The 14326-nt window shown below is 39.9% G+C and overlaps 1 protein-coding gene across 2 annotated transcripts in view; it reads right to left on the bottom strand.

The window, feature by feature from the left end:
* arhgap21b (Rho GTPase activating protein 21b) overlaps positions 1-14326 on the bottom strand; it is a 76427-nt gene that overhangs the window by 20141 nt on the left and 41960 nt on the right. The window contains exons 1-2 of one of the 2 annotated variants that reach the window (XM_067454128.1): positions 9041-9453; positions 6291-7881 (exon numbers count right to left, since the gene is read on the bottom strand). In XM_067454128.1, the coding sequence (XP_067310229.1) occupies positions 6291-7767 (1477 nt within the window). In that variant the 5' untranslated portion in view covers positions 7768-7881; positions 9041-9453. Of the gene's footprint in view, positions 1-6290; positions 7882-9040; positions 9454-14326 lie in introns of those variants that run through there. The other variant, XM_067454127.1, reaches the window with a different exon arrangement.

Raw genomic sequence — 14326 nt, 5'->3', positions numbered from 1 at the left:
TACGGGCCCTTCTCCCAGAAGGGTGCGCGCGCGAGCGACCAGAGCGAGAGAGCAAATGCACGCCCATAAACGCTGCTCTCACTGCAGTCACAGGACTTCAGCAAATCAACAATGTTACCAAAGAAGTGCGTTTTTTAAGGAGCGGTCTCAATGATAAAGATTCATGGTCGTGCTTTGGAAGCAGGTGGTGAGTAAAACTGCTTCAAATGTCTATGTTGTTGGCAATCGTTGCGTAAGTACACATTAGTAAACAACACAATCATTTATAGTTCATTTATCAATGGAGCATGCAATCTATGGTGTGTGTTTAAATACATTTGTTTAGCTGACCACTATATGTGTCTGTTTATTGAACCACCCCAAACATAAACCTAGGGGACGTCCTCACAAAGCGCGCTTCGTCATTCAAATGCGCAACTCCATTGTTGTTGTATGTATAGACTAGTCTGACGTGCAAAACCGTTTTTCTTGCTACTGCTGAGGTTTATTCGCATAGAATAGTCCATAAACCAAATCATGTCCTCATAATCCACAAGTAAACGCACAAATGTTGACAAGCAACTAAATACAGAGACAGACATCCTGCTGTTGCTGCGTTTCCTGTGCAATTTATTTCAGCCTCCGGATCTGATTCTGGATCATATATGTATTAGTTAAATCTGATTGATAGCAGATTGAAAACCTCAACGTTTTCAATTAGGGCAACATTTTCTTTTCCACACTTGAGGACAGAGCTTTTAGACGCTCTCATGCAATACCTGCATGCACTCTTGATTCTTTAGCTCCGCCCACACTATACACTTTTTCCGGAAAGACTCATTGAATGATGCAATATTACTCTATAGGTACTCAAGACTGACATGAGATTGATTGAAACTAAAATCGCCACAACACAACAAAATCTTCACAACACAACAAAAACGAGCCACAACACAACGGAAATGCTCCCGACTTTAGGAAAAGTTAGTTTTCCTTGGCATTGCTCTATAGATTTTGCCCGTTTTACAATAATATAAACACTATGATCAGTTTTAAGTGTGTAACCATTAAATACCAACATAATATCAATTCAAACTCACCAACATGCATTTTAGCTGCATTTTTATACTTGTGACTGTTTTTACTTGCGATCACGCCGCTTGATCCCCAAGAGAATGTCTGCCAATTTCACCATGCAGTTGAAACATAATTTGTATGAATTAAAATTACTTTTAACATTTAAAAACAGACATTTTAAAATTCCACAGCTTTGTTGTATTCTAAAAAACTGACTCAATAATGCACAACATTAGAATTTGAACATGTAAAAAACAACAAAAAAATCATTTTAATTCATAAAATGATACGTTTCAACCACTTGGTGGAATTGGCAGACGTTCCCTTGGGGATCAAGTGCCGTGATCGCAAGTAAAAACGGTCACAAGTATAAAAATGCAGCGTAATGCATGTAGGTGAGTTTGAATTGATATTAAGTTGATATTTGATGTCGATATACAATGGTTACACACTTAAAACTGATTGTGGTGTTTATATATTTGTTAGACTGGCCAATCTATAGGGCAATGGAAAGGAAAACTAACTTTTTTGCATTCCAAGTTGTTGTGGATTAAATCCTTTGTGTTGTGGCGATTTCGTTGTGTTGTGCCTTGTTTCCGTTGTGGTGTGGCGATTTCGTTGTGTTGTGGATTAAATCCGTTGTGGTATGGCGATTTCTTTGTGTTGTGGTATAATTTAGTATGGCTGCACTACTGGGCCACCGTACATTTTAGGTGAATATCTACTATATTCACTTGAAGTATATCGGTTCCTTAGTGGATGAGAAGAGCCAAAATTTTAATGAGTTACTCAGAAAAAGAACTGGACAGAAAGTGGAGAGTTCATGTAGTCCATGACAAACAGATCCTTAAAAGAGCTGCTCCATGTGGTTGTGGTATTTACAATACATTGTGCAGGACATATGAGTTTTCGCAAGAACCAATGAGGTTTATTCACGCGTCTCAAGCAAGCATGGTTGAGCTTCTGTTTATGTGCGCTGATCAATGTTTATGTGAATAACAGCGTAAATTCAATCTGGTCTTCATATAAACAAATGTGGATCTCAGGAAAATTATAGAGATAGTTATGTAGCTGTCAGTAGAGAGACAGAAATCATTCAGATTTGATCAAAAATACCTTCATTGGTTTTCCAAAGATTAACTAAGATTCCCTCAGGTTTGGAACATGTGGCCAAGTAAATGACAATTTTCATTTTTGGGTGAACTAACCCTTAAACCCAGAGGTGACAGCACGATCACTTGCATTTTTCCTAATAACAACAGAATGAACTTAAAATACTTTAAAAAACATTCAAAACTGTAAAGGGTCTCCTTTCAACTTCACACACTTACAATAACAAAACTTTGTGCTTTGGTACAAATAAACAACTAGTCGACAAATAAAAAAAAAAAATTTGTAACCAACATTTTTTTTTTTGCAACCAACTAGCCTAACCCCCCTGCCCTCCAGAGACGGTACAGTCCTCCCTTTTTCCTCCCACAGGTCCCCCTGCCCTCCACGAGCAGTCAAATCCCATACTGAATGCTGCTAAATATAGGTCAGATACACGTGATGAGCTTGCCTTATATTATGATCGTGTTGTCAAGATTACCGACCGCGATACCAAATCGGTACTGAAATTTGAAAAATGTGGCGCTCTGAGTGCTGTTCAGTGTAATCGTAAACACGTTTGACTGGCCATCATGCTCACACGCTCATCAAATAGGTCTGTGATTGGCTACAACGACCAGAGCTTCACAAACATGTTGTAAATGTACATCAATGACGCTTTTCACAAAGCGCTTAAACAAATACAGAGAGCATTTGAATGCAGGTGTCTATCAGCCTAGGAAGCTCTTGCTCCTGCTTTCAAAACCCTTTCAAACACTTCCGTGTGCTTTCAAACGCTCTGGTGTGTTGATCATTGTAGCCAATCACAGGCACATCTGATCAGCGCATGAGCACAATGGCCAGTCATAGGTATTTACGATTACAGCTCAACAGCACTCACTCAAAGAGTCAAACAACTTTTTACAATACTATTATGATTGTGGTATACTATACTTAACGCAAGTAGTAATGAGTAAATTTATATATATAACATTTAATTTATATTAATTTAATCATTTTTATATGACATTTAATCATTTTCATGCATCTAAAATCACAATTTCTAGGAAATTCCCAGTTCTAGAAATTCAGTTATAGGAATGAACAAACATCCAGGGTGGTTCCCAGACCCTTAGGGTAATTTTCCTGATTACATACACACTTGCAAGTAACTCTAAAGTGACGTAATCCGCGCTTGTTGTCTTGACATTTATTTTGAAATCATTTTGAACACCAGAGCCTGAGCACACAGTGCTCTCAATCTCCGTCTTCATTAGCTTACGATCTCTTTAACAGACCTGTCTAATATGTTATTAGGTAGAACTATTATACAAAGAAAGAAGCCATGAAAAAGTATTAACTTTTGTTGTGGGATTGATGTCCTATGTGACTAGCTGAGCAGAAATGCATAATCATGTTTCACTTTGTCCCCTTAAAAGTTGTAGGGGTGTGCATTGGCACTTCCTTCATGATTCGATTCGATTACGATTCACCAGGTAACGATTCGATTCGATTCGATTCTACGATGCATTGTGATGCATCAAAATTCTACTGCACACAAAGCAAATTTTTCATCAGTCATGAGGCAATACAAGCAGATATTAACAGATTGTATTGGCTGCTATGTGTCTCCTGTATGACATAAAATTTATTAAATAAAATAAAATGTAATTAAATAAAATGCAATTAGCCCTTAAATGCATGACTGTTTCGCCAAACATTCTTACATATTCAGGTCGTTAGCGACCCAGATCTATATTTAACATGGATAGACCTCTACCTGTCGTGATAATATATAAAACTCCTGATTTTAGAGTAATAGCTACAGAAGAATAAAATAAAACCTATTTCGTTACCTTTTGGAGCTTGGAAGGATTCAGTTTGAGCAGATGTTTAATACCATCATCATCTGTCCTCGTCAGAGCTCGTTTACCAGCATCTGCTCGTTTACATGCCTCATATTCGCGATCTCCAGCATATTCTCCAAACTCATTTTCAATGTCTTCAAAATCAATATTTTGATCACTGACAGCTTCTTGACCACATCCATCATCAAGAGACAGTGATCTGATTGTGTTTAGTTCTTGCTCTCTGAAGTAAATCACTGAGACATTTCAAGTTTTGCAGATTATAATTATTATAGTTTCGTTTTCTGTCAGAGGTAACTAGTGTAACGTCACTTCATCATTGCTTATCAGACATTGCCACCTTGTGGAATAAAGGTGAATTGCGGCGTTTTTCGTCATTATAGATTCATTGATTATTTGCAAAAAAATATATACGTACAATCCTACACACCTCGGGTCGTTAGCGCGTTTTTAATAACCCGTCTATCGCGGTCATCTCCCTCCGCCTCAGCCATCTTCCTTGTTGTTGTTGTTATTCTCCCGGAACCGGAAGTATTTGAAACTTCACAACTTTATCGTCCGCCAGAAAATAAACAGTGACATAATCGATTATGGCCCTTTGCCGCATCGATGCTGAATCGTTCATGCCCCGCATCGCGATGCATCGCCGAATCGATTATTGTTGACACCCCTAAAAAGTTGTGTTGGATTTTCTCCTTTGTATAAAGTTTGAGCGGTCCATCCATCACGGTTTTCGATTGAACGGCTTGTACAGCCGAACTAAATTTTATTGCATTATTTTCCTGTTTAACACTGTGAAGCTGCTTTGAAACAATCAGCATTGTAAAAAAAACTATAAATAAAGGTAAAGGTGACTTGACTCTTTTCCATGTTTGTAGTGTTAGTTGATGGAGTTGGCTTATAGGCTGTGTACATTGCTTTTTAAAAATGGCAGGTGCTGGGTTAGGCCACTTCACTGCTTCTGCTGGGTTAGTCCCTACTCTCAAGTAGTCATGATTCGCCTCTCACAACGTAACATACTCTAAACACACCTATTAAGCACAGAGAATAATGTAGATTAAATTTCTTTTTGTAATAGCTGCTTTGAACGATTGCGTAATCATAAATTGTGATTAAAAGTTTGATTAATTGTGCAGCCCTGATTCAACAGAGTAAACCATTAATTCAAGCAAAATCATTGTATAACAAAACTCAGTGAAAGCTTGTAATTTTGTATCACCCTGTTTTTTTTTGTTTTTTTCCAATGACCAGGTGATGATACATTATGCCTTTTTATTACTCTGTCGTCTACATTGAAAAAAACAAAACAAAAAAACAACGTTGAAATAAATGTATGCCTTATACAGAGATACAACAGGTTAGCAGCAACCTATAAAGCTTTGCCCTGGAAGACTATACAAGAGCTATTCAGAAATATTTGACTGCTGAAATCAGTGACTGACCGATCAGAAAAAAATAAGATCACATGGGTGTATGAATAGGGGTTGATATCTTTTAACAATGAATCATGCAGCTCTAGTTTGAACTTACCAACACTATTATTCTACTCAAGTCATGAGAGGGATAGGGAAATTAGTCATTAGTTAATATCATGCTACTTAGGAAATTGAATGTGCAAATGAAAAGCTTCTGAAGCAAATTAATTTTGCTTCTTTTTTTTTGTTTCTTTCAAAGTTCTAACCCAAATGTGTAAGCAGCATCAAAGATAAGCAACAGAGATTTTGGACACACACACAAAAATAGCTACAGTACATGCCTAATATCAAAAGTCCAGTGCACAACAAAGCATCAAAGATGAAATGTGACAGATTGCTTCTAAACTATCCCTCAATATTCCAGACCTATCCTCAGGCACTGGAGTATGAGGGAAGGCCACTTCCTCCCTGAACAACACCATGACTCACACACAGTCACTCTCACTCTATTTCAGTCACTCTCAAACAACCACACTTACAGGCCTAGAATTGCACCTCCTGTTAAAACACCCTGACTCCTCAAGGTTTGAGAGGTTGAACAGAAAATACAAAGCAAGATTTGCTCATGATAATCCTGTCTGGATGCACTGGGTCAGGATTTGAAATTGTGATGATAAAAGATCAGTAGCATTATTAATTATACGAAAATGCACTGATCACCCCAAAAAATGTATTGCAAAACAAAAAGTCTACACATAACCAATTGTTAAAAAATATCTGCTGTAGCTCTAAAACAACCTCCATTGCTGGTTCAAGAATGTTGCCGGGTTAGAGTTGCTATGGTTACAATGAGTGCACTTACCGATGAAGGGAATGGAGTCAAGTGATTCGTCCAGATTACTAGAGCAGAAGGAGGAGTCAAGCCGCTCCCCCAGTCTCCGCATGTGCATCTCCCGGCGTGCATCATTCGGCAACCAGCAGACACCACCCCCTGCCGGTTCTGACCCATCCGTGTCATTCACTGCAAGGATGTATGAGGGATGGCGGAGAGGTTGTGGGGTCCCCTTTCCTGTGGGGGTCTTCTCTCGGAGGACTACACCCTCTACAGGACTAGACCCATTTACGGGTAAACCCTTGACATCCCGTGAGTGTGTTCTCTGAGCTGATGCCCCACCCTGTGGCCTCTGAAGAGGCGGAGTTGAGTAAGATGCCGTCCTGTATTCCACTAAATTCTCTTTCCCAGTTTCTGGGATCTGCATGGTTTCAGCCCTAGTTCTTGGATGGTTTGATGCAGAATTAGAAATACGATTTCCAACAACAGTTCCACTTTGGTCTTTGGAAGGAGGCTCTTTGGCCTGGTTAACTCCATTGCGCGGTCGCTCTGGAAAACCAGCAGTGGGTGGGATGTCTGTTCTGGAGCTGTGCATATGGGAGCCAGCAACACCCCTGACGCTCATACCATACCCTGTTGGGGGACGGTAAAGGACCGCCCGTGGTGGGAGAGACTGCCTACTAGGACGACTCCTTTGGTCTAGTCTGCCATAGAGTGGCCTATCCACAGCAGCCCATGGTGTGGCAGAAACCAGTTCATGTTCCACATAGTCTGACAAATGAGCACGGGGCTTCCGCATAAGGCCGTCAGAGGACACACTACGAGGAGGCCAGTCCCTGGCGTGGGCTGCTCTCTCTGCTCCACTCATCCTATCTTGTGAAGCGCTGCGTGGAGGAAGCACAGAAGGGCCCTGGTAAGCCCGCTCATGAGATGTGCTTCTGCGGCGTAACTTATTGCCCCAGCCAGGTTGGGGTCCACAGTGAGGGCCACCATGGAGACTTTGGGATGCAGCTCGCAGGCTGTCTAAACGCTCCTGTATAGTCCGACTGTAAGTGTGGAGACCTTTATTATCGATATATTCCCGGTATGTCTGGTAAGTCCGCCAGTCAATGTTCTGGTGAGTAGCAGGGGAGTTGATGGAGGAAGCAGGCGCATAGTGTGTAGGTGGAATGGCATAATGATCACCATGGTAACCTGAAGGAAACATGTCAGCTTTGCGAGGATGGAGGTATGGCGGACGACCACCAGATACCGTACCAGGCCTGGCTCTGATCAGCATTGGCTCTGGGCCTACTAGGCCATAGTCCCCCCTATGACCCGGAACCATACGGCCCATGTGAACATCAGGAGGTAACACAACTGTCCGAACACTTTCATTGCACACACATACCGCAGTCTGTGTCTTTGGAATTGGTGGTGGAGGGGAGGGAGGTACTGGTATCTCCACACGATATCCTAGATCCGATGGTAAAACCCCCGGGGCTAATGTCTCAGTGGCCTGGGCCATCCCCGGGGGCTTACAGTCTACTCGAGGGTAACATATAGGGGGAGGCTCCGGGATATGGCGGGCATTTCCACTGTATGCATCATGTCCCTTAAGGTAGGCATCTTGGGAATAGGCCTGTGGAAAAAAGAATTAGGTATATTTTAAAAGCATTTACTGTCACATTCACTTTAAAGAGAAAACAAGAAATTCATGATGATTTCCTACAAATAGTTCTCTCTGAGTGGGTGGACAGCATTACATTTGCATGTGGGAGTTTGACAGGTCAGAAGTGTGAGCTGTACTCTGGTGCGCCAAGTGCTTGAGAATTTTACAATATTCACAATATACAAAGCTGACAGTTCAGAGCAAAAATACACCTACAGCAATTAATTTGACTGAACTACAAAGTTTCTGTTGTGTATGTCAGTAAAAAAAAAAACACCTGTGATCTGATATCATCTGGGAGCAAACAGGTAATTCCTTTCCTTTAAATTTTATTATGGTGCTGGAAAGCAAGAGGGTCCTCCATTTTACACACAGACATATTACATAGCCATTTTAGGCTGACTACAATAATAACATGTATACATAATACATAGCAATTCAGAGTAAGAAGAAAGTGGTCACCCACCGTTCGGGTCACCACACGTGACCGAAGCGACACTGAAGTCAGAGGTGAACAACTGCTCTGGTTAGCAATGGTACTAAATCTGACCTCCGTAATCATGTCAAAATCCAGAGTTCAGGGTGAACTACTATATCACAGCACTTCAGTTTGAGGAATATCAGATCGAAAACAAATACCAGGTTCCATATTGTTTGTCTTACTCGGATATGTTGGAAAAAGGCAGCTAGTCATGTAGAGTGGACTTCAACCCATCATATAGTTACATTCCTTTAGCATAACAATACAAACTGAATCTGATATCAGTAGTAGGGAACTTTGCCCCTCCTTTCATGAAATGCCACAGATGCCTTGTTACAAAGGCCAAAGTTCATCATAGGAATAGAGAAAAATGAGAAAAAAGGGGCGAGGCACAGAAAATATTCTTGCTGGATATATCTGAGAACTACCCACACGCCTAAATCGAACAGGTCACACAATCCCTTCGCTACTGCAATCGAGACATTCCACAAACTACACTGTACTATGCTACACACAACCAGAGACATAATGACAGTCGTCTGAAAATGACAAGGAACAGGAAATCACCAACTGGAATACATGACATGCATGACATTTATAAATGAAAAGAACAACATAATCAACATGTATGTAGATTGATCTGCTTACCAGACTAGTGATTCCCTGCAAAAATTGCAGCCATTACATCACAAACCCACGTAGAAAAAAAAAAGAGAGCAAATGGGGGGTAAAGTAAAAGACCAGCATACATTAAAGATGGTCAAAACCAAAAGAATCAAGTCCACGTACTGACAGCCACTACCACAGTAAATATCTCTGTACAGAATGCAAAAAATGCACAGGAGCTGCAGTGCTGCTACTGAGGAGGGATCGTGGGAAGGTGGAGGGGTGCTGTGGGAAGACTGTCACGTTAGCGATGCCACCTGCTTGTCCTCGTCGCTCCCAGTCGAGGTGGGGGCTGAGGTGCCTGGTGCCTGCCTCGCATAGTAGCGATCGCCTCTCCATCTCTCCCCTCTCCATCCATCCGCAGGCAGATTACTCCGTGATCACACGCACACACTCCCACCCTCCCTCCCAGCTAACGCGGTCACTTGCTCGCTCACTCCCTCCCTCACTCTCGCTGGAAAGCTGTAACCATTCACATGTCGGAGGCAGATGCTTGATTATACATTCAGCTCAGATGGTACAGCTTCCCCCTCCCTTCCCTTTTCTCTCTCGCTGGCTCGCGCCTATTTCAGATAGAGTATCCACAACACGGAGCAGTCAGCTGACTCCAGATGATCTAATCTCATCTTTCCTGCCACTTCCTGTCTCTCTTTCTCATTGAAATCCATAAACCCCTGCTCACTGTAGCATCCTTCACGCCTCTTATGATCAACTCTGTTACTGTGACTAATGTCACCAGAGACCTTGGATGGATAAATCCTCCACCCAGCTGAAAACCTTGTTTAGACAGGCACAGCATTTCCTTGTTACACTGCTACACGCAAGAGTAAAGCACCATCACGGCAAAAGCTGTGCAGCAGCCAAGTAAGGTATGAAAATATAACAGAGGTGGTGATGTTAAAGACGAGGAAGATTAAAAGTAAATCCAGGTTATACTTCACTTCAAAATAAAAATTAATTAATTAATAAATCATATTTTGCTTGAAGAAAGCAAAACTTATTTTTTGGACAATAAAGATTTACTTTTGACATTATGACATATCCTTTAATCTGCTCATATTGCATTACAGTTATGAGAATCACTAAGAATTGGAATAACAAAAAACAAAAGTCTGGCGGAAATCTGATGATAATTTCGGGAAAAATTAGTTTAGTATTTCAAAAAATCTACAAACCACCTTAAGTTATACTAGCAAAATGCTTGTAAAGTCCTAATTTTTTATACACTTTGTCTAAAAATAAACAATTTGAAGTGTTTTCCTGATCCCCAGTATAATCAGTGATGATGCATCAAGTCATCGACAGTAAACGGATGGGGGCCCTTCATAGCTGTCACTCAGAACTAAAAAAAAAAAGATGTAAAATTGGACAGGTAGTGAAACTAAGGCACATTTCATACAGGTTGATGAAAATGATGCAGCATTTTAACTGTCATGTCCCACGATAGACATTAAAGCCGCGTTTCCACCACAGGAACTTTACCCAGGGACCAGAAACTTTGGGTGGTACTCGGTGTGTTTTGACCACAGGAACCAGGGTCTAAATGAAGTTCCGGGTAAATATTTCCCTCTTCTAAACGGCCCTGCTCGCGAGGTAGTACTTTTTCAAAGTTCAAGAACTTTCAAGGGCGGGATTTGGGCGCAGAATATGCTGATTGGTTTAGCATTTTATTTCAACCGGCATTTTTAAAAGTCTTTTGCAAGGTTCGGTCTACGTTCAGTAAATATCAGTCCTGCTGTCTGTCTGATGGCGCGCGTTGGTCTCAGCCATCTCACATGCAATGTCCGTAATAGCTGATAATAATATACATTGTCATTTTAAATCTACCTTTACAAGCTTTCTGAATATGCTGCTAAATCTACATATCAGTGCTCTTTTCTGTCGTTGTTAATTACCTCTTTAGTAAACCTATACATAACCAGAAAAAGCAGCACAGCTTGAATCTCTTCCATACTCGTTATTAATTTTTTTACAGTCTATTTTTCACCATGTAAACGACCTGACCGATTACTTTTAAGAGTGCGCCGTTACATGATGTGACCGCGCGCGCCGCGCTCATGTTGACAAGAGAGGAAAGCACATTTTTCTGAGGGGTAAACTTTTTATTTCGTAAGTTATGAAGATAATGTTGGAATAATGACACAGTGTATATTGCCCCAGGCAATATTTACTTTAACTGCACCTGACAGGAGAAATTTTTTTTTTCTGAGATGATTATTACACTTTACAACATACAGCTTATTATATAATACTGTATTAGTCGTGGTGGCCGTTAAGAGTTACTATGGCTACAGTTAACACATTCCAGCTGCTGGAGAAAACAGCGTTGACATTTTTGATGCGGCAGACAAATTGTATGTGACAAAATGATTGCGATTGAAAGTCAACACATGTAAACACTAGATCGGTTTAGATAACGTCTCATGTAAACAGTCCACTAAATCTTTCAATCGGTACACGCAAAAATGATTACTGTCCGTCACTGACTTGGAGGAGCAGTCGCGCACAGTCCTACATCACCGGACTAATTTGCCTAATCTTCACAGAACTTTATTTAGCGGTGGAAACGCAGACAGTTGCATGTCTGTGGGGGAGAAAAGTTCCTGTAAAAAAGTTCCTGGTACAAATTGTTCCGGGTAATTTTGGTGACGGGGCTTAAGGTTGCTCCGATTGTTCAGGAACTGATTGTTATCAGCCAATAACAGCTTTATATAGTTTGTTCGGTGGTCTCTAAAAAGGCAGATTAGAAGAGCTGATCAGATGATGCAAAACACACAAGACACTTTTTCTAAAAATGTTTCAGTAATCTGGGTAAATCACCAATTTTCACCAGTCTTGCAGTTCTACCAGGTGTCTGAAAAGGACAATACATTTGCAACCAGGACAGCAACCACGAGCAATGACCGCAAGAAAATAGGGCTGTGATGTTTAAGTGCATTTCTTTCCATTTAAAGTGGTGAGAATTCGTTCCTCCTGAAGGACCTGAAGGACTGGAAGATGGTGAGAAATAAAATTCTCTGGTCTGATGAGACCAAGATAGAACTTGGCCTTAATTCTAAGCAGTATCTTAAGTTTGCCAGTGCACATTTGGATGATCCAGAGGAGGTCATGGGAGAAAGTCATGCGGTCAGGTGAGACCAAAATTGAACTTTTTGGTCATAATTCCACTAAACGTGTTTGGAGGAAGACAAATGATGAGACCATCACTACTGTGAAGCATGGAGGTGGTAGCATCATGCTTTGTTTTTTTGTTTTTTTGCACAGGGGACAGGGGACAGGGCGACTGCACTGTATTAAAGAGAGGATGACCGAGGCCATGTATTGTGAGATTTTGGGGAACAACCTCCTTCCTTCACTTAGAGCACTGAAGATGGGTTGAGGCTGGGTCTTCCAACATGACAATGACCAGAAGCACACAGCCAGGATAACCAAGGAGTGGCCAGACCTAAACCCAATAGAGAATCTTTGGAGGGAGCTCAAACTCTGTGTTTCTCAGCGACAGGCCAAAAACCTGACTGATCTAGAGAAGATCTGTGTGGAGGAGTGAGCTAGAGAAGATTTGTGTGGAGGAGTGAGCCAAAATCCCTCCTGCAATGTGTACAAACCTGGTGAAAAATACAGGAAACATTTGACCTCTGTAATTGAGATTTTTTAGATTATGTCTCTCACAGTGGACATGCACCTACGATGACAATTTCAGACTCCTCCAATACTTCTAAGTGGGAGAACTTGCAAAATAGCAGGGTGTTCAAATACTTATTTTCCTCACTGTGTGTGTGTGTGTGTGTGTGTGTGTGTGTGTGTGTGTGTGTGTGTGTGTGTGTGTGTGTGTGTGTGTGTGTGTGTGTGTGTGTGTATATGTATGTATATATATATATATATATATATATATATATATATATAAAAACACACAACCGGTCAAAACTTTTAGAATGGTAAGATTTTTAAAATGTTTTTTAAAGAAGTCTCTTCTGCTCCCCAAGGCTGCATTTATGTTATTAGAAATACAAAAAAAGCTGTCATATTGTGAAATATTATAAAAATTATAAAAAATATTAAATAACTTTTCTATTTGAATATATTTAAAATGTTATTTATTCCTGTGATGTAAAGCTGGATTTTGAGCATCATTACTCCTGTCTTCAGTGTCACATGATCCTTCAGAAATCATTCTAATATGATGATTTACTGCTCAAAAATATTTATGATTATTATCAATGCTGAAATAGTTGTGTAAAATTCTTTTTAGGATTCTTTGATGAGTAGTAAATTCAAAAGAAATGCATTTATTTGAAATATACCGTCACTTGATCAATTTAATGCAGCCCTGCAAAATAAATGTATTAATTTCTTTTAAGTTATTTTTAAATTAATAAAATATAATTTTTACCGACCCAAAACATTTAAATGGTAGTACAATGTTACAAAATCTTTTTAGATAAATGATAAACAAAAGAGGTCCTAAAATAAAACCATGAGGAACCCCATAGAAAACATAAGTGGGTTGATTCAAACTGTTGAGTTGTACAAATTGAATGCTATCTTTAAGATAAGAACAAAACCAACCTAAATCCATACCAGTAATTGCAATAGATTCCAAACTGCTTAAAATAATATTGTGAGAAATGGTATGTGGTACCATTTTTGTGGTACATTTACTGAAAAATTTACCAAGTTTAACATGTGAAAGCAGCTATTGGCTTCAAGTCCAACATCCCACATGACATATTAAATGGAAAACTAAAGACCCATATATTCTATAAGATTCTTGCACTTCAAACTTAAACAACTAACATGTTTTAAATGTTGAGAACATATTTCATAAATTAAAGATTTCTCTTATGCAATTCATTGTTTTTCCACTACACCCTGCACATGAAACAGCAGAGGTGCTTTGAGAAATACCTTTGCCTGCTGCCAGAGTTCAAACGATGCTTACAACATTAAATGGCATGCATTAAAAGTTAATCTAAAGGGCAAACAAAGGAGTGCAGGACTCCATGTGCTCACTGAGCTGAGCAAAACTATGGACAGGATTAGGAAGCACTAAAAACAGAAAGAAAGGACGTTGGGTGATTATTCCCACAAAGTAGTTAGAACAAGAGTCAGTGATCCAAACGAATCTGAGTTTTACGTTTCCATTCTATTCCACAGAATACAAACTTAACAAAATACATTTTATCCACAAAAATAAGTGTTAAAATTTACAATGTTTAAAGGCATCATTTAGCCAAATTGTCACAAATTTACAAAAATTCTACCATAATT

The sequence above is a fragment of the Pseudorasbora parva genome, chromosome 9 (genome assembly GCF_024679245.1).
Source record: "Pseudorasbora parva isolate DD20220531a chromosome 9, ASM2467924v1, whole genome shotgun sequence".
In the NCBI taxonomy this organism is placed as follows: domain Eukaryota; kingdom Metazoa; phylum Chordata; class Actinopteri; order Cypriniformes; family Gobionidae; genus Pseudorasbora; species Pseudorasbora parva.
This window is presented reverse-complemented; position numbering and strand designations above follow the sequence as displayed.